The 18,620-nt window shown below is 38.1% G+C and overlaps 3 protein-coding genes across 3 annotated transcripts; all 3 read right to left on the reverse strand.

The window, feature by feature from the left end:
- Positions 1–1,931: 1,931 nt before the first annotated feature.
- LOC125210013 lies at positions 1,932–3,342 on the reverse strand. Its single transcript, XM_048109588.1, has 2 exons — positions 2,658–3,342; positions 1,932–2,419 (listed from the first exon to the last, which is right to left on the reverse strand). The coding sequence occupies exons 1-2, from the start codon at positions 3,340–3,342 to the stop codon at positions 1,932–1,934; spliced, it is 1,173 nt and encodes a 390-aa protein (XP_047965545.1).
- A 4,247-nt stretch (positions 3,343–7,589) lies between these two features.
- LOC125210014 lies at positions 7,590–8,525 on the reverse strand. The gene has a single exon (XM_048109589.1). It carries the CDS (start codon positions 8,523–8,525, stop codon positions 7,590–7,592), a length of 936 nt encoding a protein of 311 aa, XP_047965546.1.
- Positions 8,526–11,666: 3,141 nt separating this feature from the next.
- LOC125216536 lies at positions 11,667–15,729 on the reverse strand. The gene is made up of 2 exons (XM_048118275.1): positions 15,227–15,729; positions 11,667–12,803 (listed from the first exon to the last, which is right to left on the reverse strand). The coding sequence occupies exons 1-2, from the start codon at positions 15,558–15,560 to the stop codon at positions 11,734–11,736; spliced, it is 1,404 nt and encodes a 467-aa protein (XP_047974232.1). The 5' UTR covers positions 15,561–15,729; the 3' UTR covers positions 11,667–11,733.
- Between the last annotated feature and the right edge of the window lie 2,891 nt (positions 15,730–18,620).

Consider the following 18,620-nt stretch of genomic DNA (forward strand, 5'->3'; position numbering starts at 1 on the left):
ATGTATGCAATGATAATATGATACTCTTATAAATTATTTAGTCAAAATACATTTAGAGGTCATTGTTATTAATACATGTTTTATTAGTTATTTACACACAAAAAAAATTTCATCATGTCCTTTCTTATTAATATATTTATTTTTTCATCAGGTCATTTTTACAAATTTTTGGTTCATTAGATTTTTATATTAATGCACTTTTATTTAAGAGGTTTTATAGTTTTTTTTTTTAATTTGTTTGAATCTTAATTTATCAATCTTCAGAATTTAAATAAATTATTTTGTTACTTAAATTCGTTTTTTTTTTCTCCTATTCATTTAAAAATTAATTCAATTGCAATATCCATTTATGGAATTTCGGAAAAATGAAAAATTTATTAATACTGCATGTTACCAACTTATAATTTTTTTTCATTTTTCTAATAATTTTTGAATTGATATTATAACTGAATTAATTTTAAAATAAATATAAAAAAATTAGCATAAAAACTAATTAAATTCTAAAATCAGTCACACAAATGTCCAATCAAATAGCCTCTTAAATCAATCTGAATCAATATAAGGATCTAATGTAAAAAATAAATTTTCTAATCAAATAAAATGTATTAACACACGGCATGCTTCGAGCTCGTTGGAGGAGCGGAGGAGCACGTGCGCGGTGCGTCGCGGCGTGCGTGATGGAGGTCGGCATCAGGGCGCACAAGACGTCCGTGTAGGTTTCGTTATGCGAATAGATGGATCCGTTTGTGACGCGATGACAGCAGTTGGTTTCATAGATTTCTTTCGAAAACCGTAGTAGGTTTGAGTTTCAAAATGAATATTTTATATAATTAAGAAATTATTACTATTGGATGATATTATGTGGATGTATGACATTGCTATAAAATATTACTATTACTAATGTAATAAGGATAAGATGATGGAAGATTGTTGAACTCAATATATATAATACAATCTTATAATGTATAGCTCCACAAATTGATAAAATAAAGAAAAGTTGAAATTATAAGATAAATCACTATAATTTTAATATTTCACTAAAATATTTAAATGTCATAATTATTTTCGTAGTGCGTTGAATAATACTAATATGATAATAGGGATGGTCCGATGATAGCAACTCGTGACACCCAACATGTGACATATCCTTTAATAGTTTAATTGTATCGGATAGTGCATCAAATGATAGCATACTAGAGGTAATTTGATTATGGAAGGTCGTCCCACTCGGCGCCCACCTATGACACATTCTTCAATTGTATTATTAATTATATATTCAAAATATATACTAATGCAAATGATAGAAATTGACAAATAGTATATCCCAACTTTGTATATACAATTTTTGATAATGTATCACTGCCCATATATCAAATGGTATTATATCTTGTCTCAATGTATTTTTTTTGGTGGAAACATGACTCATTCATTATAATTTCCTAGATGGTTAGATTGACCAAAGATATCCTTGACTACAAACTAGTGATTATCTTTCCGCCATAGCCATATATACTAAAGGCACAAGTAGCATGGATACTAAAATTGCATTCGAAGCACGCCAACGCAAGACTATCACGATGCCTTATGTACCCTTTCCCACGCCTCTCACACCGACGGCCACAGACCAAATGCATGCGGACCAGAGTGAGAAGGCATTTATGAAATCTCCCACGCATCTCTGCAACCTCGTACTTGACCAAAGATAGCTTATCCAAGCACGGCACACATTCCACGTGGAACTCCTGCTCGCACTCCACGCACCCGTAGTACCACTGCGTCTCGTCAAGGCCCTCCTCGCAGTAGATCTTGGGGCCGTGACGAGCTTCAGAGGATGCGGGTCGCACACGTGGCGGACGGTGGCGGGGAGCCGCGCGCACGTGCCGTGTATGCTGAAATGCGGCACGTCCCGCATTTGTAGGAGATGCGCCTGCTCAGGGATCCACCGCAGCAGCGGCATGCTTCCAGCTCGTTGGAGGAGCGGAGAAGCACGTGCGTCGTGCCGGCAATACATGCATCAGGGCGCACAAGACATCCATGCTGGTTTCGTAACGGCAATACATGGATCCGTTTGTGTTGCGATGGCAGCACGTGGTTTCTTCGATTTTTCTCAAAGACTTTTGTAGGTCGATGAGTTGGAGGGCAATGCCGATGGGGTTTTGACTCAGCACGGACGGGAGAAGCGCGCAGCTGTCGTGGAGGAAGAGTTTCGGGCACTGAGAGCACGTGTAGAATGGAGGTGAGATAAATTGGATGCACGCGTTGCAGGTTGGGGGGCTATTAACTTCGTCGTCATCGGCCTCTTTGCAGATGGGATACTCATGGTGCAGGTTTAGTGGCTGTTCGTGCTCCAGTATGCCATCACTTGTGGTGGGTGTATTTTTGGTTATGTGTCGGACAATACTTGTGTATTCATCGGGAACTGGAAAATGAACGATGTGTGGAAATCGACCGTCTCAAAAAGCTTCTCGAAGCAGAACTGCCGCATAAATATAGTAAAAATGAAATGAGATATTTATTAGCGGACTGGACTGACAAAAGAAAATCTTAAATCTAAGCATCAATTCACCTGATTTGAAGCTCTGCCTTTCAGTGACGGCACACATGATGTGGACATAGTACTCACACATAGTGCACGAATAAACCCCCCAACTCGAGACCTTCTTTCCACAAATCGCACACTGACACGTGGTGACGTGGACACCTGCGTCCGTAATTCAGAAGAAGTGGGTGGTTGTGGCACTGGTGCTCTATTACATTTGGCAGTGCAGCGCAGTGTGGATGCAACCAGAAACCACATGTGCCGCACACGTGGACCAAAGGCGTAGCCGGGGCCCACGACAGCCCCAGACTATGCCCGGTCCCACACGCACAGCAGGCAAAGGAAGCATCCGCTGCTGAGCAGCGGATGACCATCAGCCTGTGGTCGTGGCTCCAGTGCAGGATCTTGACCGTTAAAGCGCACTTCACGTCGAGCTGGAAACCGCACCCCGGGCCGCGACAACAGTACAACACATCCCCGCAAGCAGCGTCGCAGTTGGAGCAGCTGCCTTTTCGGAGATTAGGCAGCTTCTGGAGGGGTTCCAAGGAAGGGTGCGAATCGCTGCCATCTAAATCCATTGGCAGATTACTGCACTGGTTGTGCAGGTAACCACTTCCCGACTCCGTTGCTTGAGAACGAGTCGCGAAGATCGGCAAATTGCAAGCGCTGCATAGCCTCGAATTCCTGTCGTCAGGATCGATCTTGTTTTCTTCCTTGTGAAATATAGATTTTGCAGTAGACAGATCAATTTCTTTTGGATGAAGATTTCTCAAGATAATGGGTTCGAAATTAAACAGTTCCATTTTTCTAAATGTGTGGATGTATTAATTTATTAATACATGGTCTACTTATATAGTGTCACAACATGAAAGGAATGAACACTAAACTTAATTTTGACTTTATTAAAGAATTACAATCACACGTTTCCAATTACTTTATGCATCACCTTGTTGGTAGTACTCCCTCCGTCCCACAAGAAAATGGACTTTCTAATTTTGAAACTTTTTTCTCTGTAATGAGGTGAGATTCATTCTCCATCAACAATACTTTATTTACTTTTTCTCTCTACCTCTCTCTAAATTTACTAATTTTGCATTAAAACTCATGCTGAACCCAAAGTGCATATTCTTTGGGGACGGAAGGAGTATAAGATAAGAATGATATGCTTCTTTTTTGTGCAAGAATATTAAAAGAATTACTTCCTCACACGTTTGGAATTACTAGTCGAACAAGATAATATAAAAAGGAAGAAGGATACTTGAGAACCATAATTCAAAGAACATTTATGATGATAAATTATAAGGAAAAAAAAAGAATAAATATACTTAACTACAAAAAAACTCGCGATTTAGTGACGGATATACTCCGTCACTAATCAGCAAAATTTAGGCAATTAATAGATTTAGTGACAGATTAAGTACTAACAGCTCCATCAATAATAAACTTGTTAGTAAAAAATAATTAGTGACGGATTTCTGTCACTAAAGTTACAGTGATGGAAAATCATAGGCGGCAGCCATGGTAAATTCGGATTATTGACGGACTATTCTGTCACGAATTAGTGACTGACATTTTTCAATCGCTTATATGTCACTAATCCCTGAAATTTCCGCTAGTCACTAATTTCTGTCACTAATCTGCGATTGTTGTTTTTTTTTTTAGTTTCGTACCAACATAATATAATGAAATAAATATAGAAATTATTTACCTAATTCAAATTAATAATTTTTTCTCATTCTATTTCCTTATATTTTATCTTCTATAGCACCGACATAAATGTGTGTGTGACTTTTTTTTCTTTATGACCATCATTGATCCTAATACATCCATTTTCCTGTCTATAAAAAATAGTCTCATTTGTGGATAAAATAAATTTTAATGAAAAAAGTCGAGTAAAAGCTAAAGAAAAAAATGAGTAAAATAAGAGAGAGAGAAAATGAGTAAAGTATGAGAAACGAGAGAAATGGTAGTAAAGTATGAGAGATAAATTTTTCATTTTTAAAAATGTGACTATTTTTCATGGACAGGGGGAGTATTAAAAAATAAAAAAATATTAATTAATGCAAAATTAAATTTTGATGACCTTGTTCATAAAATAGGCCCATGTTCTATATGTGAGTTTCATCTTTCACCCATTAAAGTCTAATGATTCATGCTAATTTTGTAAATCCTAATGTCACCCGCTAGTGTACGGGGTATGTAGCATGTGACAAGCTAAGTTATCAATCCACAAGAACTAAAATGTTAGAATGAATACTATGATACAATGTCAAATGATGTACTCCCTCTGTCCCATAGTAGATGTCACATTTGGGAGATGACACGAGATTTTAGGGGATGTTATTTTATGTGTTAAGTGGTGACAGAAAATATAATTTTATAATTGATGTGAGAGGAAACTTTTTCTAAAAGAGGAAATGTGACATCTTTTGTAGGACAAACTAAAAAGGAAAGTGTGACATCATTATGGCACGGAGGGAATACTATTTAGACTAATGATGAGGTTTTGGTTTTTCTTAACTAAAACAAGGGATAAGGTAGCAAACAGAGATAAACAAGAACAAACAACCAAAAAAGCAATAAGGGAAGGTTTTTCAAACAATCTATGAAAGGTATGGATATGGATCCGTTAGCATGGATCACGGGTATCATCTGGGATTCATGTTCATCTATTGGGTAGACCCCCTATCTACATATCTAACATGTTGATTGTAGAGTCTCCTCCCAACACTTCGAGACCGACTCCCTAATTTTGCTGACCCAAGCCCTCTCTAGCAAATGCATCTCTCGATCACATACAAAGCACATAGTTGTTGATTGTCTAACCATTCTTGATTGTCTAACCATTCTAATGCATGTGCACACACCAATCAGATTACAATAGCAGACTACTGGATCTATTGTGTGCATTATCAAAACCTACACAATAATAGTACAATAACAATTTAAAAAAAAAAACATCTTATCAGTTTCAGCCAAAAACAACTTTAAGGTAATTTCTAGAGTAGTTTCATGACTGCACAATCAGATATATATAGATTATGATGTTATGTGCAGTCCAGGGGCGGAGCCAGCATGTATGGAGCAAGGTCAAATGCCCCCCCGCCCCCCCCTGTACTTTTACATAAAAATTCTCAATTATATTAACAAAATACTCTAGATGCACCTCTCAAATGCATAAAATTTTTCTACATAATATATTTTTGCCCCTCCTCAAGTGAAATCCTAGCTCCACCTACGCAAAATTTATGTAATGGAATACTACTGTATAAACAACTCGTCAACCACTGTTTCTTGAACTGAACATTAAAAAAGGTACATGACTCCTATGTTATACTTATAATAATATGCATTTTAGTACTCTCTCCGTCCCATAAGTTTTGTTACACTTTGATCGGACACGGATTTTAAGAAATGTAATGGAAAGTGAGTTAAAAAAGTTAGTGGAATGTGAGTCCTACTTTTATATATTCGTTTTATAATAAAATATGAGTGAGAATGAGTTAGTGGAATATATGGTTCACTACAAAAAATGGTTAAAAGTAAAATGCGACAATTTTTTTGAAACGGACGGAAATAGAAAAATATCATGACATGGGACATATGGAGTAGATCGTGGGTAGTATAATAGGACAAATTGTGTATAGCATGATTACGAGTCATGAGTAGCAAATCATGCATGAATCGTACTATGTATTATGATTGATTGAGTGACGATGAATAATGTGAGTTATACCGTGAAAAGAATCTCATTCCAATTATATTTGAAATTTAATTAGTTAATGTGTGTGGCCCTTTCTACCTCGATCGAGTAGATCGAGTAGTAGTACGTGGAGTGAACTACAAAATTAATACCTAAAAAATGAGGTTTTCACCTTTTTAGTACCCAATTTTTCAAAAATCACATTTTCATTTAAAAACCACAAAAAATCTCAAAATCAGTCCTACTTTTTTACAATATAGTTGTACTTTATTTATGGATTATCACTATGAAAGAGCAGGGTCACGTGTTATTTATTTAACTATTATTAGTACTACCATCATATTTTGATGTAACTAATAATGGTTGTCCTTTTACTTGATGTATCTTTGAATCTGAATTTGAATGGGACCATTATTATTAGAAATACTACTATTCTGCAATATTTTTTTTTCAATTTCGTCAATTAATTAAGGTAGGTGTCTGACTTAGTGTTTGGCCTTTTCTAGTTAGAATAGCACTAGTCTTTTTAACCAAAACAATAATAGTAATTTTTAAACTCGTGGATATATTTGATGTTCTTAAATTTGATAAACTATCACCACGAATACCTGAAAAATGATAAATATCAAAACAGATCTTTATTTTTCAATTTTACTTCTGAGCCCAAGAAAAAGCAAAAAAGATTTGGTTCAAAAAATTCATTTTGCTACATACGTGAATGTATGATGGTCTATTTAGAAAAGAATGAAATTCATTTTTATTGGATGCAACAATTTCATAGATATTTTGTTAGTATAATTTTATTAGAAATGGGCCACTCACCCCTTAAAAGGCCTCATAAGAGATAGGATCATCACCAAGCCGATGTGGGACAAGATATTAGAATTTTAACACGCCCCCTCACGTGTGGGCCGGAATGACACATCGGACTTCCATCACGTGGGTAGGCAATGGGACAAGATATTAGAATTTTAACACGCCCCCTCACGTATGGGCCAGAATGACACATCGGACTTCCATCACGTGGGTAGGCAAGAGAAGAAATAAAGAGATAAATCCATCATCGGCTTGGGCCCGCTCTGATACCATATTAGAAATGGACCACTCACCCCTTAAAAGACCTCATAAGAGGGAGGGTTATCCATCCTTATATAGAAGAGATAGGATCATCACCAAGCCGATGTGGGACAAGATATTAAAATTTTAACAAATTTCAACCTGGCAGACACGCTAACGAGTTTATAGTAGTCATCGCAACATCTAACATGGATGCTGAAATCACATTTGAAGCACTCGAGCGCCAGAATATCACGACCTTCCTCATAGCCTTTCCTACAACAGCCACACCTACGGCCGCGGACCGAGGGTGAGTGGGCATTTATGATACGCCTCATGCACCTCTGCAATCTCGTACTTGATGAAAGATAGTTGATCTAAGCAGTCCACGTGGAACGCCTGCTCGCAATCCGCGCAGCCATAGTACCACTGCGTGCAGTCAAGGCCCTGCTCACATGCATCGCAGAAGGTCTCCGTCTGCGACTGCATGTGAGGAGGTGGGGCCGTGACGAGCTCCAGGGGGTGCAGGTCGGACACGTGGTGGACGGTGGCGGGAAGGCATGCACACGTGGCGTGTATGCTGAAATTGCGGCATGTGGTGCAGTTGTAGGATATGTCCCTTAGAAATCCGTTGCAGCAGCGGCACGTCGCTACCTCATATTCTAATGGGTGTACGTACGAGCGGAGCACGTGCGTCTTGGCGTGGGAAGTGTGCGTGATCGCGTCAGGCATGAAGCTGCAGATGATGTCCCTGTTCATTTCGCGGTGGGAGTAGGTGAATCCGTTGGTAAGGCGATTGCAGCACAGGGTTTTTGAGATGCCATGGGAAGACTCGTCTCGGCTATTTAGGCCGATGAGCTTACCTGTGGAACGGCTGAGCCACCCTATTTCCAGGGAACCCTTGAGCGGGCGGAGCGCTCTCTTGCGCGGGAGACGCACGCAACAATCATTGAGAAGGAGTTTCGGGCATCGGGAGCAGGTGTAGAATGGAGGTGAGATGAATTGAATGCACCCATTGCACTTAGGGAGCCGGTGAACGTCGCCGTCGTTGTTGATCTCCTCGTCATCGTTGTAGACGGGATAGTCGTGGTGCAAGGTTAGTGGATGTTGGTGTTGCACTATGTCATCACTTGGGGAGGTGGTGCATTTTGCTATGTGTCGTAGAATACTTGTGTATTCGTCAGGTACCGGAAAATGAACCAATTTTGGAACTCGATTTTCTTGCATAGCTTCTCGGAGCAGAACTGTGGTACAGTTATAGGACGCATTTGGATGTCAAATACCCGTATATTACTCCCTGGTCCCCATTAAATGTCCCATGTTTGACCGGTGAGGTTATAAAAATAATTTGACTTTGTGAAAGACAATGAGTAGAAAAAGGTAGTGAAATGTGAACCATGCTTTATATACTACTCCCTCCATTCCATAGTAATGGAGGAGTTTCTTTTAGGCACGGAGATAAAGAAAAATTGTGGTAGGTGAGTTAGGAGAATAAAGTGGAAAATGAAAAAGGTAGAGAGATGAAAAAAGAAAAAAATAAGAGAGGGTAATTGACTTTTACTAAAAAGAGAAATGACTCTATTAATATGGAACGTACCAAAATGACAAAATGACTCTATTACTATGGAACGAGGGAGTACTTATTAGTTTTTTTTATAATTGTAAACAAAATGAGTTAGTGGAATATATAGAGTACTTAATAAAGTAATAAAAGTGAAAAGAAATATTTATTGAGGACCGTCCAAAAAAAAATATGAGACACTTAATAGGGACCAGAGGGAGTAATAATGAGAGGTTTTATTCCATAAATGGAAAATAACTGGAACAAGTAAAAGAAAGGTGGATATCTGGAATGAGATTATTTAATGTAATCAAGTAACTGCTTACCTGGTTTGAAACTATGGTCATCTAAGACGGCGCAGATGATATGGAGATCGTAATCACACACATTACACGAATAAAACCCCCAACTCAAGACCATGTCTTGACTCATCTCACACTGACACCACGACGATCTGGCCCCTGTAATCGAGAAGGAGCGGATGGCGGTGGCGCTTGTGCTGGATTGCATTTGGCACCGCAGCGCAGTGCGGATGCATCCAGAAATCACGTGCACTGCATCCGTAGACCAAAGGCGTTGGCTGGGCCCACAACAGACCCGGCCGATGCTCGGTCTCACATGCACTGCAGAAAAGGCCTCTGGAGCAGCGGTTGACAGTCAGCCTGTGGTCGTGGCTCCGGTGCAGGATCTTCACCGGCCCAGTGCACGTCACGGCAAGCTGGAAATCGCACTCTGCGTCGCGACAACGGTACATCACATCCCCACATTTGCTCTCGTCGAGATTAGGCTGCTTCTGGAGGGGATCCAAGGAAGGGTGTAAATCGATAGGCAGATTGCTGCACTGGTCGTGCAGATAACCGCTTCCCGACTCCTTTGCTTTGAACGGAGTCGTGAAGATCGGTAGTTTGCAGGCACTGCATAGCCTCGAATTCCCCTCGTCGGGATCGAGATCGTTTTCTATCTTGTGCTTGCTGTGAAATAAGTAAGCATTTTTAGCACGTTCATTTGATTTTCTCATTCTTTTATAGCGAATTATTTTGCTACGCGAGTGGATGCATTAACTCATTAATATTTGGTATATTTATGTAGTGTTACGACATGGAAAGAATGAAACTCTAAACACGAAAAGAATTATTTATTTTTTACTTTAAGCATAACCTCGATATGCTTCTTTTTTTGCAAGGATATCGCCTAAAATAATCACAAGTTTGGAATTACATGCCGAGCAAGATATACCAAAAAAGGAATAAATATAGATAATCACGAACATAAATGAAATAAACATAGGAATTGTTGTATACAATGAAATTAATAAACATAGGGGCATTCACTGCATATGTAGACCAAACGCATCGACTGGTAGACTGCAAGCACAACATAGCCTCGAATTGGACACGCGCGTCACATGCTGGGAGCTGGTGAGCGTCGTCGTCTTTGTCGTCGCCATCATCATCGTTGTAGACGGGATAGTCATAGTGTAGGGTCGGTGGATGTTCGTGTTGCATTTCGTCATCACTTGTGATGGGGGTGCTCTTTGCTATGTGCCGTACAATACTGGTGTACGTATTCGTCAATAACCGGAAAATGTTGCAGAACTGTACACATAACGAAGCGTATGGATTAAGAGATAAAATATGATTAACAAAATAATTCAACTAAAAAAAAAAGTCTCTTCATCGACTATTAAATTTTCTTACTTTACTCTCTCATACTTTATTCTTTCTACTTTATTCACTTTTTATTTTATTCTCTCTACCTTTTTTCTCTTTCTTACTTATTTATTTATTTATTTAACACACCCAACATTCATTTCTTAAACTCCGTGCCGAAAAGTTCTGCCTCAACTACGAGGGAACGGAGGGAGTAATAAAAAGCGAGTAGAAAAAGGTTATTGAAGTCAGAAGTGTGGGAAGAGTTAGTGCAATGTCAATGTGAGCTTCATTACCGAAAGTAGTAAAAAAAGTAAGTGAGACACTTAATCGTGAACAGAGGGAGTATCTGCACGAATGAACCCCCCAACTCGAGACCTTGCGTGAGAAGTGTCCACAAATCGCACACCGCCACGAAGAAGGTGTGGGCCCGTAATTCAGATCTGTTGTTGGTCGAGAACGACGTTTATGTAAATGTCGTAGGAAGCTGAAGTAATACCATTAATTCTTTGATAAATGGTCCATTTATATAGTGTGACGCCATGAAAAGAATAAAACTCTACAAGTAAAGAATCATTTGTTTTTTTTACTGTTACGTACTAATCAGGCTAGCATTTTTAGGTGCAATAGTAGAAGATTAATTGACTGTGTAAATTACTTGAAGATCAAGATATAATTTAAAGGAAGAAGGGTAATTTAATGTTAGAATTTTACATAAAGGCATACAAAAACTATGTTTTAATGCTTAGAAAACATCTTATGGACAAAATTAATAATTACATATAGTTCAAACATTAAGTTGGGAGCAAATATCCTAGAAAACATCTTAGTCCATTATTAAAAAAAACATTATTGCATCATAATTTGGATTCAGTTTTTTGGTCACAAAGGATGAATACAATTTTATTGGCTACAACAATTTATTACTACATCGTTTGTAAGGATAACTTCGTGCTCTAGAATTATCATATGATAATCAACAATTTAAAATAGTATAGTGGCATTCGGTTGTCTGACTAATTATCATATGATAATCAATATCTAGAATTGAATTGTGACGTTATTTTAGTTGGAGGAGGCGGCTATGACTAATTATCATATGATTATTCATCTAGAATTAAGTTGTGAGATTCAATCTCATGAATCAAACACAACAGATATTTAATCGCAAGATATAATCTTAACCGAACATCCCTTAAATATATTTACAGATTGATACAATCATTTATAAGGATAACTTCGTGCTCTCAGACACGTCATTGAATAGTTGAGAGAAATCCTCAGAACATTTGACATGAATGCTAAAATAACATTTGAAGCACTCGAACGCCACCATATTATTACGGTAGCCTTCCCCACAATGCCCACACCGTCGGCCGCGGACCATGTGTCCGCGGACGAGGGTGAGTGGGCATTCATGACTCGCCACACACACCTCCGTCATCTCAAACTTGATCAAAGATAGGTGATCTAAGCAGGGCACGCAGTCCACGTGGAACGCCTGCTCGCACTCCGCGCAACTGTAGTACCACTGCGTGTCGTCAAGCCCCTGCTCACAGGCGTCGCAGATGGCCTGCGACTGCCTGTGAGGAGGTGGGGCTGTGACGAGCTCCAGGGGATGCGGGTCGTACACGTGGCGGACGGTGGCGGGAAGGCGTGCACACGTGGCGTGTATGCTGAAATTGCGGCATGTTGTACAAGTGTAGGAGAATCCGATGAGGAATTTGTTGCAGCAGCGACACGCCTCTTTCATGTATATCGTTGGCACGTCCGTGGTGCGGAGCACGTGCGTGTTGGAGTGGGCGGCGTGCGTGATCAAGTCCGGCGATGTGAAGCACAATATGTCCGCTTTGGATCCGTGGGAACCGTAGCCGTAGCCATTGGTGAGGCGACTGCAGCAGTTGGTTTCTGAGATGACAAGGGAAGGCTTAGTTTGGTCCAGCGTGTATGTGGGATAGAAATCTGGCTCGCGCAGGAAATACGTGCAACAGTCGTGGACGAAGAGTCTCGGGCACTGGGAGCACGTGTAGAATGGCGGTGAGATGAACTGGACGCACACGTTGCATTTTGGGAGACAGTGGACATCGTCGTCGTCGTCATCATCATCATTGTCGTCGTAAACGGGATAGTTGTTGTGCAAAGTTAGTGGATGATGGTGCCGCCTTCCTACATCAGTACTTGTGGTTGAGATCCAATTTGTTGATGTGTGTCGTAAAAAACTTGTGTATTCGTTAGGAACCGGAAGATTAGCCAACATAGGAACTCGATTATTTTGGAAAGCTTCTCGAAGCATAACTACACAGATAAAAGAGGCATTTGAGTTAAGCAATATACTCCCTTCGTCTCGTTAAAGATGAATGAATGTCACACAAAAGATATTGAGTGAAGTTGTTTAATGTAATAAAGTAAAATGGAAAAATATAATTAAATACTTCTTCCATAATAGATATCACGCTTAGGAAAGTAGTTTGCTACAGAAAGAGAAAATATATTTTTATACTATATTAATGTAAGAAAGAACCTTTTTTCCCTAAATACGAAATGTGACAACGGTTGTAACTCAAACTAAAATGATAGTGTGATATCTAGATATCTATTGTGGGTTAGGGGGGAGTACTATATACTCCCTCCGCCCTATAATAAGTTTCACACTTTCCTTTTTAATTTAGTCCCACAAAAGATGCCACATTTTATTTTTTGGAAAAAGTTATCTCACATTAAATATATTATTTTCCCTCTCCATTTAACACACAAAACAACATATCCTAAACTCAATGGCAGAGCCAGGAATTTAATAATGAGGTGCCCAAATTTCTGAGTGATAATTGTTCAATTTTTTTGATGTCAATATTGTTCAGAGCGATGAGTCATATAGCCACATAGCAAAAGGAGAGATCATTCAGAGGAACAAATAAATAGTGAAAAAACTTAAAACATGGACAATAGAAACTATAAACACATGTGCAGATAAATTCAATATGAATTTATTTATTTTCTTAAATTGTAAAGATAATAAATATTAGTGCGTGAAATTCAATATGAAATTTATTTTCATAAAATTACTAGTTGCTAGAAAATCAACATAATCTATAAATGAAAATTAAAAATACTATATTATAGATTAAAATTTTAAAATGAAAGAAAAGATATTACTATATCTTATTTTACATGTGTGTGAGGTTAAAAGAATAATTTTTTATACTACTTACATATACGTATAATTTTAAATTTTGAAATGAAAGAAATAAAAATTATAAATTTATAGAGTAGTATATAACATATTAGGGTATTAAATATTAACTATTAAACATAAAAGTGGAGTATTGAAAAAAAAAGCAACAAATCTGCGCCTAGAGAGGGTCAAACTCTAGATCTGATAGGCGGTAGACAAACAAAGGAATGAACTGAGCTATAATTATACTTGAATATTGTTGTATATATATATTACTCCCTCCATTCCAAGATAAGTGAGCACAAATTTTTCGGCACGGGATTTAAGGAAATGAGGTTAGTAAAGTGGAAAGTGAATAAAGTAAGAGAGTTAATAATATAAGAGTGAGAATACCAAAAAAATAAATGGCTCACTTATCTTGGAACGCCCCAAAAAAGAATGTTAGTCGCTTATCTTGGGACGGAGGGAGTATATAGATGTAAACCGTAAAAGGCTGAGGGGCCAAGGGCCCTCCTGCCTCAGCGTAGCTCCGCCGCTACCTAAATTCACGTGTCATTCTTCAAGTGTGTTATCTTTAATGGGACCGAGTGAGTACTTCATTCAGTCTTTGATAAAGTTAGTTGAATGTGAATCCTACTTTTATGTACTCCCTCACCAAGTGAGGCATTACTTCACACACAAGTTTAAAAAATTGAAGTTCTGTTTAGTTAAGTGGAGAGTATAAATTAGTATAATAGTTGAGAGAATAATGCTAAAAAAGTAAAAGAAAGAGATTGTCAAACAAGGAAATGACTTGGGACACCCAAAAAGAAATAGGAGTACTCCCTCTGTCCCCCAATAATTGTTCACTTTGGTTCTGGCACGGGTTTAAGAAATGTAAAGAAAAGTGAGTTGGAAAAGTTACTGAAATATAAGTCTCACTTTTATATATTAGTTTTTTAATAAAATGTAAGAGGAATGAGTTAGTGTAATGTGAGACCTACTTACCATTTATGGTAAAAATGAAAGTGTAGTGAGGGACAGACGAATATGACAAAAGTGGATAATTTATAGGGAACAGGGAGTATGAGTCATTTAACAAGGGACATAAGGAGTACTCCCTCCGTCCCAAAAAGATTGTCCCATTTTCTTTTTCACATTTGTTTTGCAAAAATAATAATGAATAGTTAAAGTAGAGAGAGTAAAGTAAAAGAGAGAATAACGAAGAGAATAGTCTTACATACATTATTCTTTCTCTTATTTTACTCTCTTTTAACTTGACCTATTTATTATTATTTTTGCAAAACGGGTGAAAAAAATGAATTGGGACAATTTTTCTGGGACGGAGGGAGTATTACTTTTATAATAGTGTCAATTTATTAAAAATAATAAAAGTGTTATTTGACATTTATTGGAAACCGCTAGGAATAATGAGTGAGAGAGAAGTTTTATTCCAAATTAAATATGAAAAGAGATTATCTTAATATGGGCAATTAAAAAAATGTGGATATTTTAAATGATACGAGTGAAAATATAACTCAATCTAATCAAGTAAGTAATTGGTAACCTGATTCAAAGCTCTGGTCGTTTGTGACTGCGCACATGATATGGACATAGTGCTGACACATATTGCACGAATATACCCCCCAACTCGAGACCACATCTCTACAAACCGCACACCTAACCGTGGACAATCTGGACCCGTAATTCAGAAGAAGTGGGTGCTTGTGGCTCTGGTGCTGTATTGCATTTGGCAGTGCAGCGCAGTGCGGATGCAGCCAGAAATCACATGCACTGCATACATAGGCCAAAGTCATCGGCCGGGCCCACAACAGACCCGGCCGATGCTCAGTCCCACACGCACCACAGGGAAAGCCTGCAGAGCAGCGGATCACTGCCATCCTGTGGTCATGGCTCCGGTGCAAGATCTTGACCGTCCAAGCGCACGTCACGTCGAGCTGGAAATCGCACACCGCGTCGCGACAACGGTACACCACATCCCCGCAAACGGCGTCGCATTTGGAGCATTTGCTTTCGTGGAGATTATTGCGCCGCTTCTCGAGGGGCTCAGGGAAGGGTGCAGATCACTGCCGTCTAAATCGATAGGCAGATCACTGCATTGGTCGTGCAGATAACCGCTTCCCGACTCCGTTGCTTTGCACAGAGTCGAGAAGATCGGTATATTGCAGGCGCTGCATAGCCTCGAATTCCCGTCGTCGGGATCGAGGTTGTTTTCTTCCTTGTGCTTACTGTGAAATTTATATGATTTTTCAAGAATTGGATCTAATTTTCTTATACGTATGGCTCGCATTTTGCTATGTACTATAGGAGTAATTCATTATTAAATCATCTCTTTATTTATAGTGCGATGAAATGAAAAGAATGAAACTAAATAAGAAAAGAATCATTTATTTTTTACTTTAAACATAACCTTGCTACTATTATATGCTTCTTTTTGTGCAAGAATATAAAAAGGAAGAAGATACTCCATATAAAAAGAATTACCTCCTCACACGTTTGGAATTACAGTCGAACAATATAAATCAAGGAAGAAGGATAATACTTTAGAACTATAACCATTCATGAAGATAAAATATAAGGAAAAAAGAATGAACTTTTTTTATTTGAGTTTCGTACAAACATAATGAAATAAATACAGAAATTATTCACCAAATTCAAATTGATAAATTTTTCTCATTCTATTTCCTTATATTTTATCTTCGATACACCGACATAAATATTGTATGCTTTTTTCCAGTGATATTGGTCCCTAAAATCATGAACTTTGCTCAAAATTAAATTTGATATTTGCCACGAACTTTGAAATTGGTCTATAATATCACAAACTTTGTACTTTGTTTGGTATTTCTCATGGCATGTCTGTCATTATATTTGACTAACTTACGAGACTCTTTTAGCTTACTTGATACAATTAAATCAATATAGTTTTGAACATGACCTTTTATTTTACTTGTTATGAACTTAAAAAGTGATTTAAAATATCATAAAATGTATCACAATTGCTCACGTGAAATAAGATTTTGATGAATATATATTCAGTTTGGAAAATATCAAACAAATTGCAAAGTATGTGATATTATAGACCAATTTCAAAGTTTATGGAAAAAATACCAAATTTTAGACAAAGTTCATTATTTTAGAGACCAATATTCCTTTTTTTATATGAACATTGATCACTGTTAAAAAACAGAAAAATGCTGAAATAAATTTTGGTGACCTTGTTCAAAAATAGGCCCATCTTCTATATGTGAATTTCTTCTTCACCTCATTAAAATCTACACATCTACAATCTATATACCGTTTGAAAAAAGTGAAATCGAAATAAAATCAAATTAAAGTAACTAATTTCTTTTCTACTATTTAATACTCCCTCTGTCCCATTAGAAATGAAACGTTTACTTTTTTACACATGTTTTGAAAAAATAATAATAAATAATTAAAGTGGAGAAAAAATTAAGTAAAAAAGAGAATAATATAAAGGGGACTTTCCTCTTCATTATTCTCTCTCTTACTTTATTTTTTCACCACTTTAGTTATTTATTATAATTTTTCCAAAATAAGTGCGCAAAAGTAAACGTTGCATTTTAAATGGGACGAAGGGAGTAGTATATATGTTTAAAAATATACTAGTACTACAATTGTTTGTTTGCCTGGGGAATAAGTACAAAAAATATATTAAAAAAAGAGTAAAGGCCAAATTGATCATGAACATATAACCATTTTAAGTTTTTATTCCTAAACAATATCTTTTGGATTTTTTATCCTGCGCATATGAAAATTTGGTCATTTTGGTCCTCCGTCAATATTTTCGTTAAAAACTTAACGGTCAATGGATTTAATCCCGATTTTGACCAAATTAAACTTTTAATTCTGATTTTATACTCCCTAATTAATTCCCTGATTATTTTTATAAACAATTATTTCTTCCTAATTGAATTCACCATCCATTCATCCAAGCTTTCATCATCATCATATCCTCTCCAATTTCTCGGCTTTGACCACTGGATTGGCCTTCGCGATGGCCTCCCGCCCCACCGACTTGAAATCGAAGCTGCAGCCGTGCTTCTCGGGTTACCTGTGGGTCCCGCAAAACGTCCCACCGTACTGGCACCGGAATCCGATGCGGTGAAATTTACTTTGACCCGTTGACATTTCCGGTGCGGTGCGGATTTCTTCAGGCGGTGAGACTGCGGCGCGAATTGAATTCGTGCTAGACGGATTTAGGGATTAGGAGCTTCTCAATGCCGTGGATGATTCCGTCAGGGCGGACGATGTCGTCGGATTTGATAACCCTAGCCGTGCCGACGATTTTCTCGTGGATTGGAATCAATTCGCCGGCGGCGTCGCGGCAGAGGCTGGAGTGGTGAACTAGCTTCTTCCTCCAGTGATTGGACTGAATGCGGGTGGGAATCATGTGGAAGAGGAGAAGATATTGGAGAGACTTAAGATTCCGTGGCTCCAGCAGAAATTGCATGAATTCGAGGTCCAAATCCCGCTCCAACGCCTCATTCCTGGGGGCGAATATGGAAATGTTGTGGTTGGCGACGGCGTCTTCGAGCGTTTGCAGGAGCAGCGCCTTCTCGACGAGCTCCGAGAGCTCGGTTTAATGCGAATCGAGGAGAGCTACGAGGACTGAATTGGAATTGATCTGAGCGGTGGAGTTTGCTGGTTTGGCCGGCAATGCAGAGGCGGAGGCGGCGAGAAGAGCGAGGAAGGCTAGAGAGGCCATTGAACTGAGAATCCATGGCGATTGATGAATTTGGTCAAAATCCGGATTAACCCAGTTGACCGTTAGTTTTTAACGGAAATGTTGACGAAGGACCAAAATGATCAAATTTTCATATGTATAGGACCAAAAAATCCAAAAGATAATGTTTATGACTAAAAACGTAAAATGGTCATATGTTCAGGACCAATTTTGGTCTATACTCTTATAAAAA

The sequence above is a fragment of the Salvia hispanica genome, chromosome 3 (assembly GCF_023119035.1).
Source record: "Salvia hispanica cultivar TCC Black 2014 chromosome 3, UniMelb_Shisp_WGS_1.0, whole genome shotgun sequence".
NCBI classification, from domain to species: domain Eukaryota; kingdom Viridiplantae; phylum Streptophyta; class Magnoliopsida; order Lamiales; family Lamiaceae; genus Salvia; species Salvia hispanica.

Bases quoted from the DNA above. Each gene is read 5' to 3' on its own strand.
- LOC125216536 (XM_048118275.1), bottom strand. From the start codon at position 15,560: ATGGCAGTGATCCGCTGCTCTGCAGGCTTTCCCTGTGGTGCGTGTGGG. The intron at 12,804-15,226 runs GTTACCAATTAC...TTATCTGTGTAG, and splicing joins CGACCAGAGCTTTGAATCAG to TTATGCTTCGAGAAGCTTTC.
- LOC125210013 (XM_048109588.1), bottom strand. From the start codon at position 3,342: ATGGAACTGTTTAATTTCGAACCCATTATCTTGAGAAATCTTCATCCA. The intron at 2,420-2,657 runs GTCTCGAGTTGG...TTCATTTTCCAG, and splicing joins GTGCGATTTGTGGAAAGAAG to TTCCCGATGAATACACAAGT.
- LOC125210014 (XM_048109589.1), bottom strand. From the start codon at position 8,525: ATGCAAGAAAATCGAGTTCCAAAATTGGTTCATTTTCCGGTACCTGAC.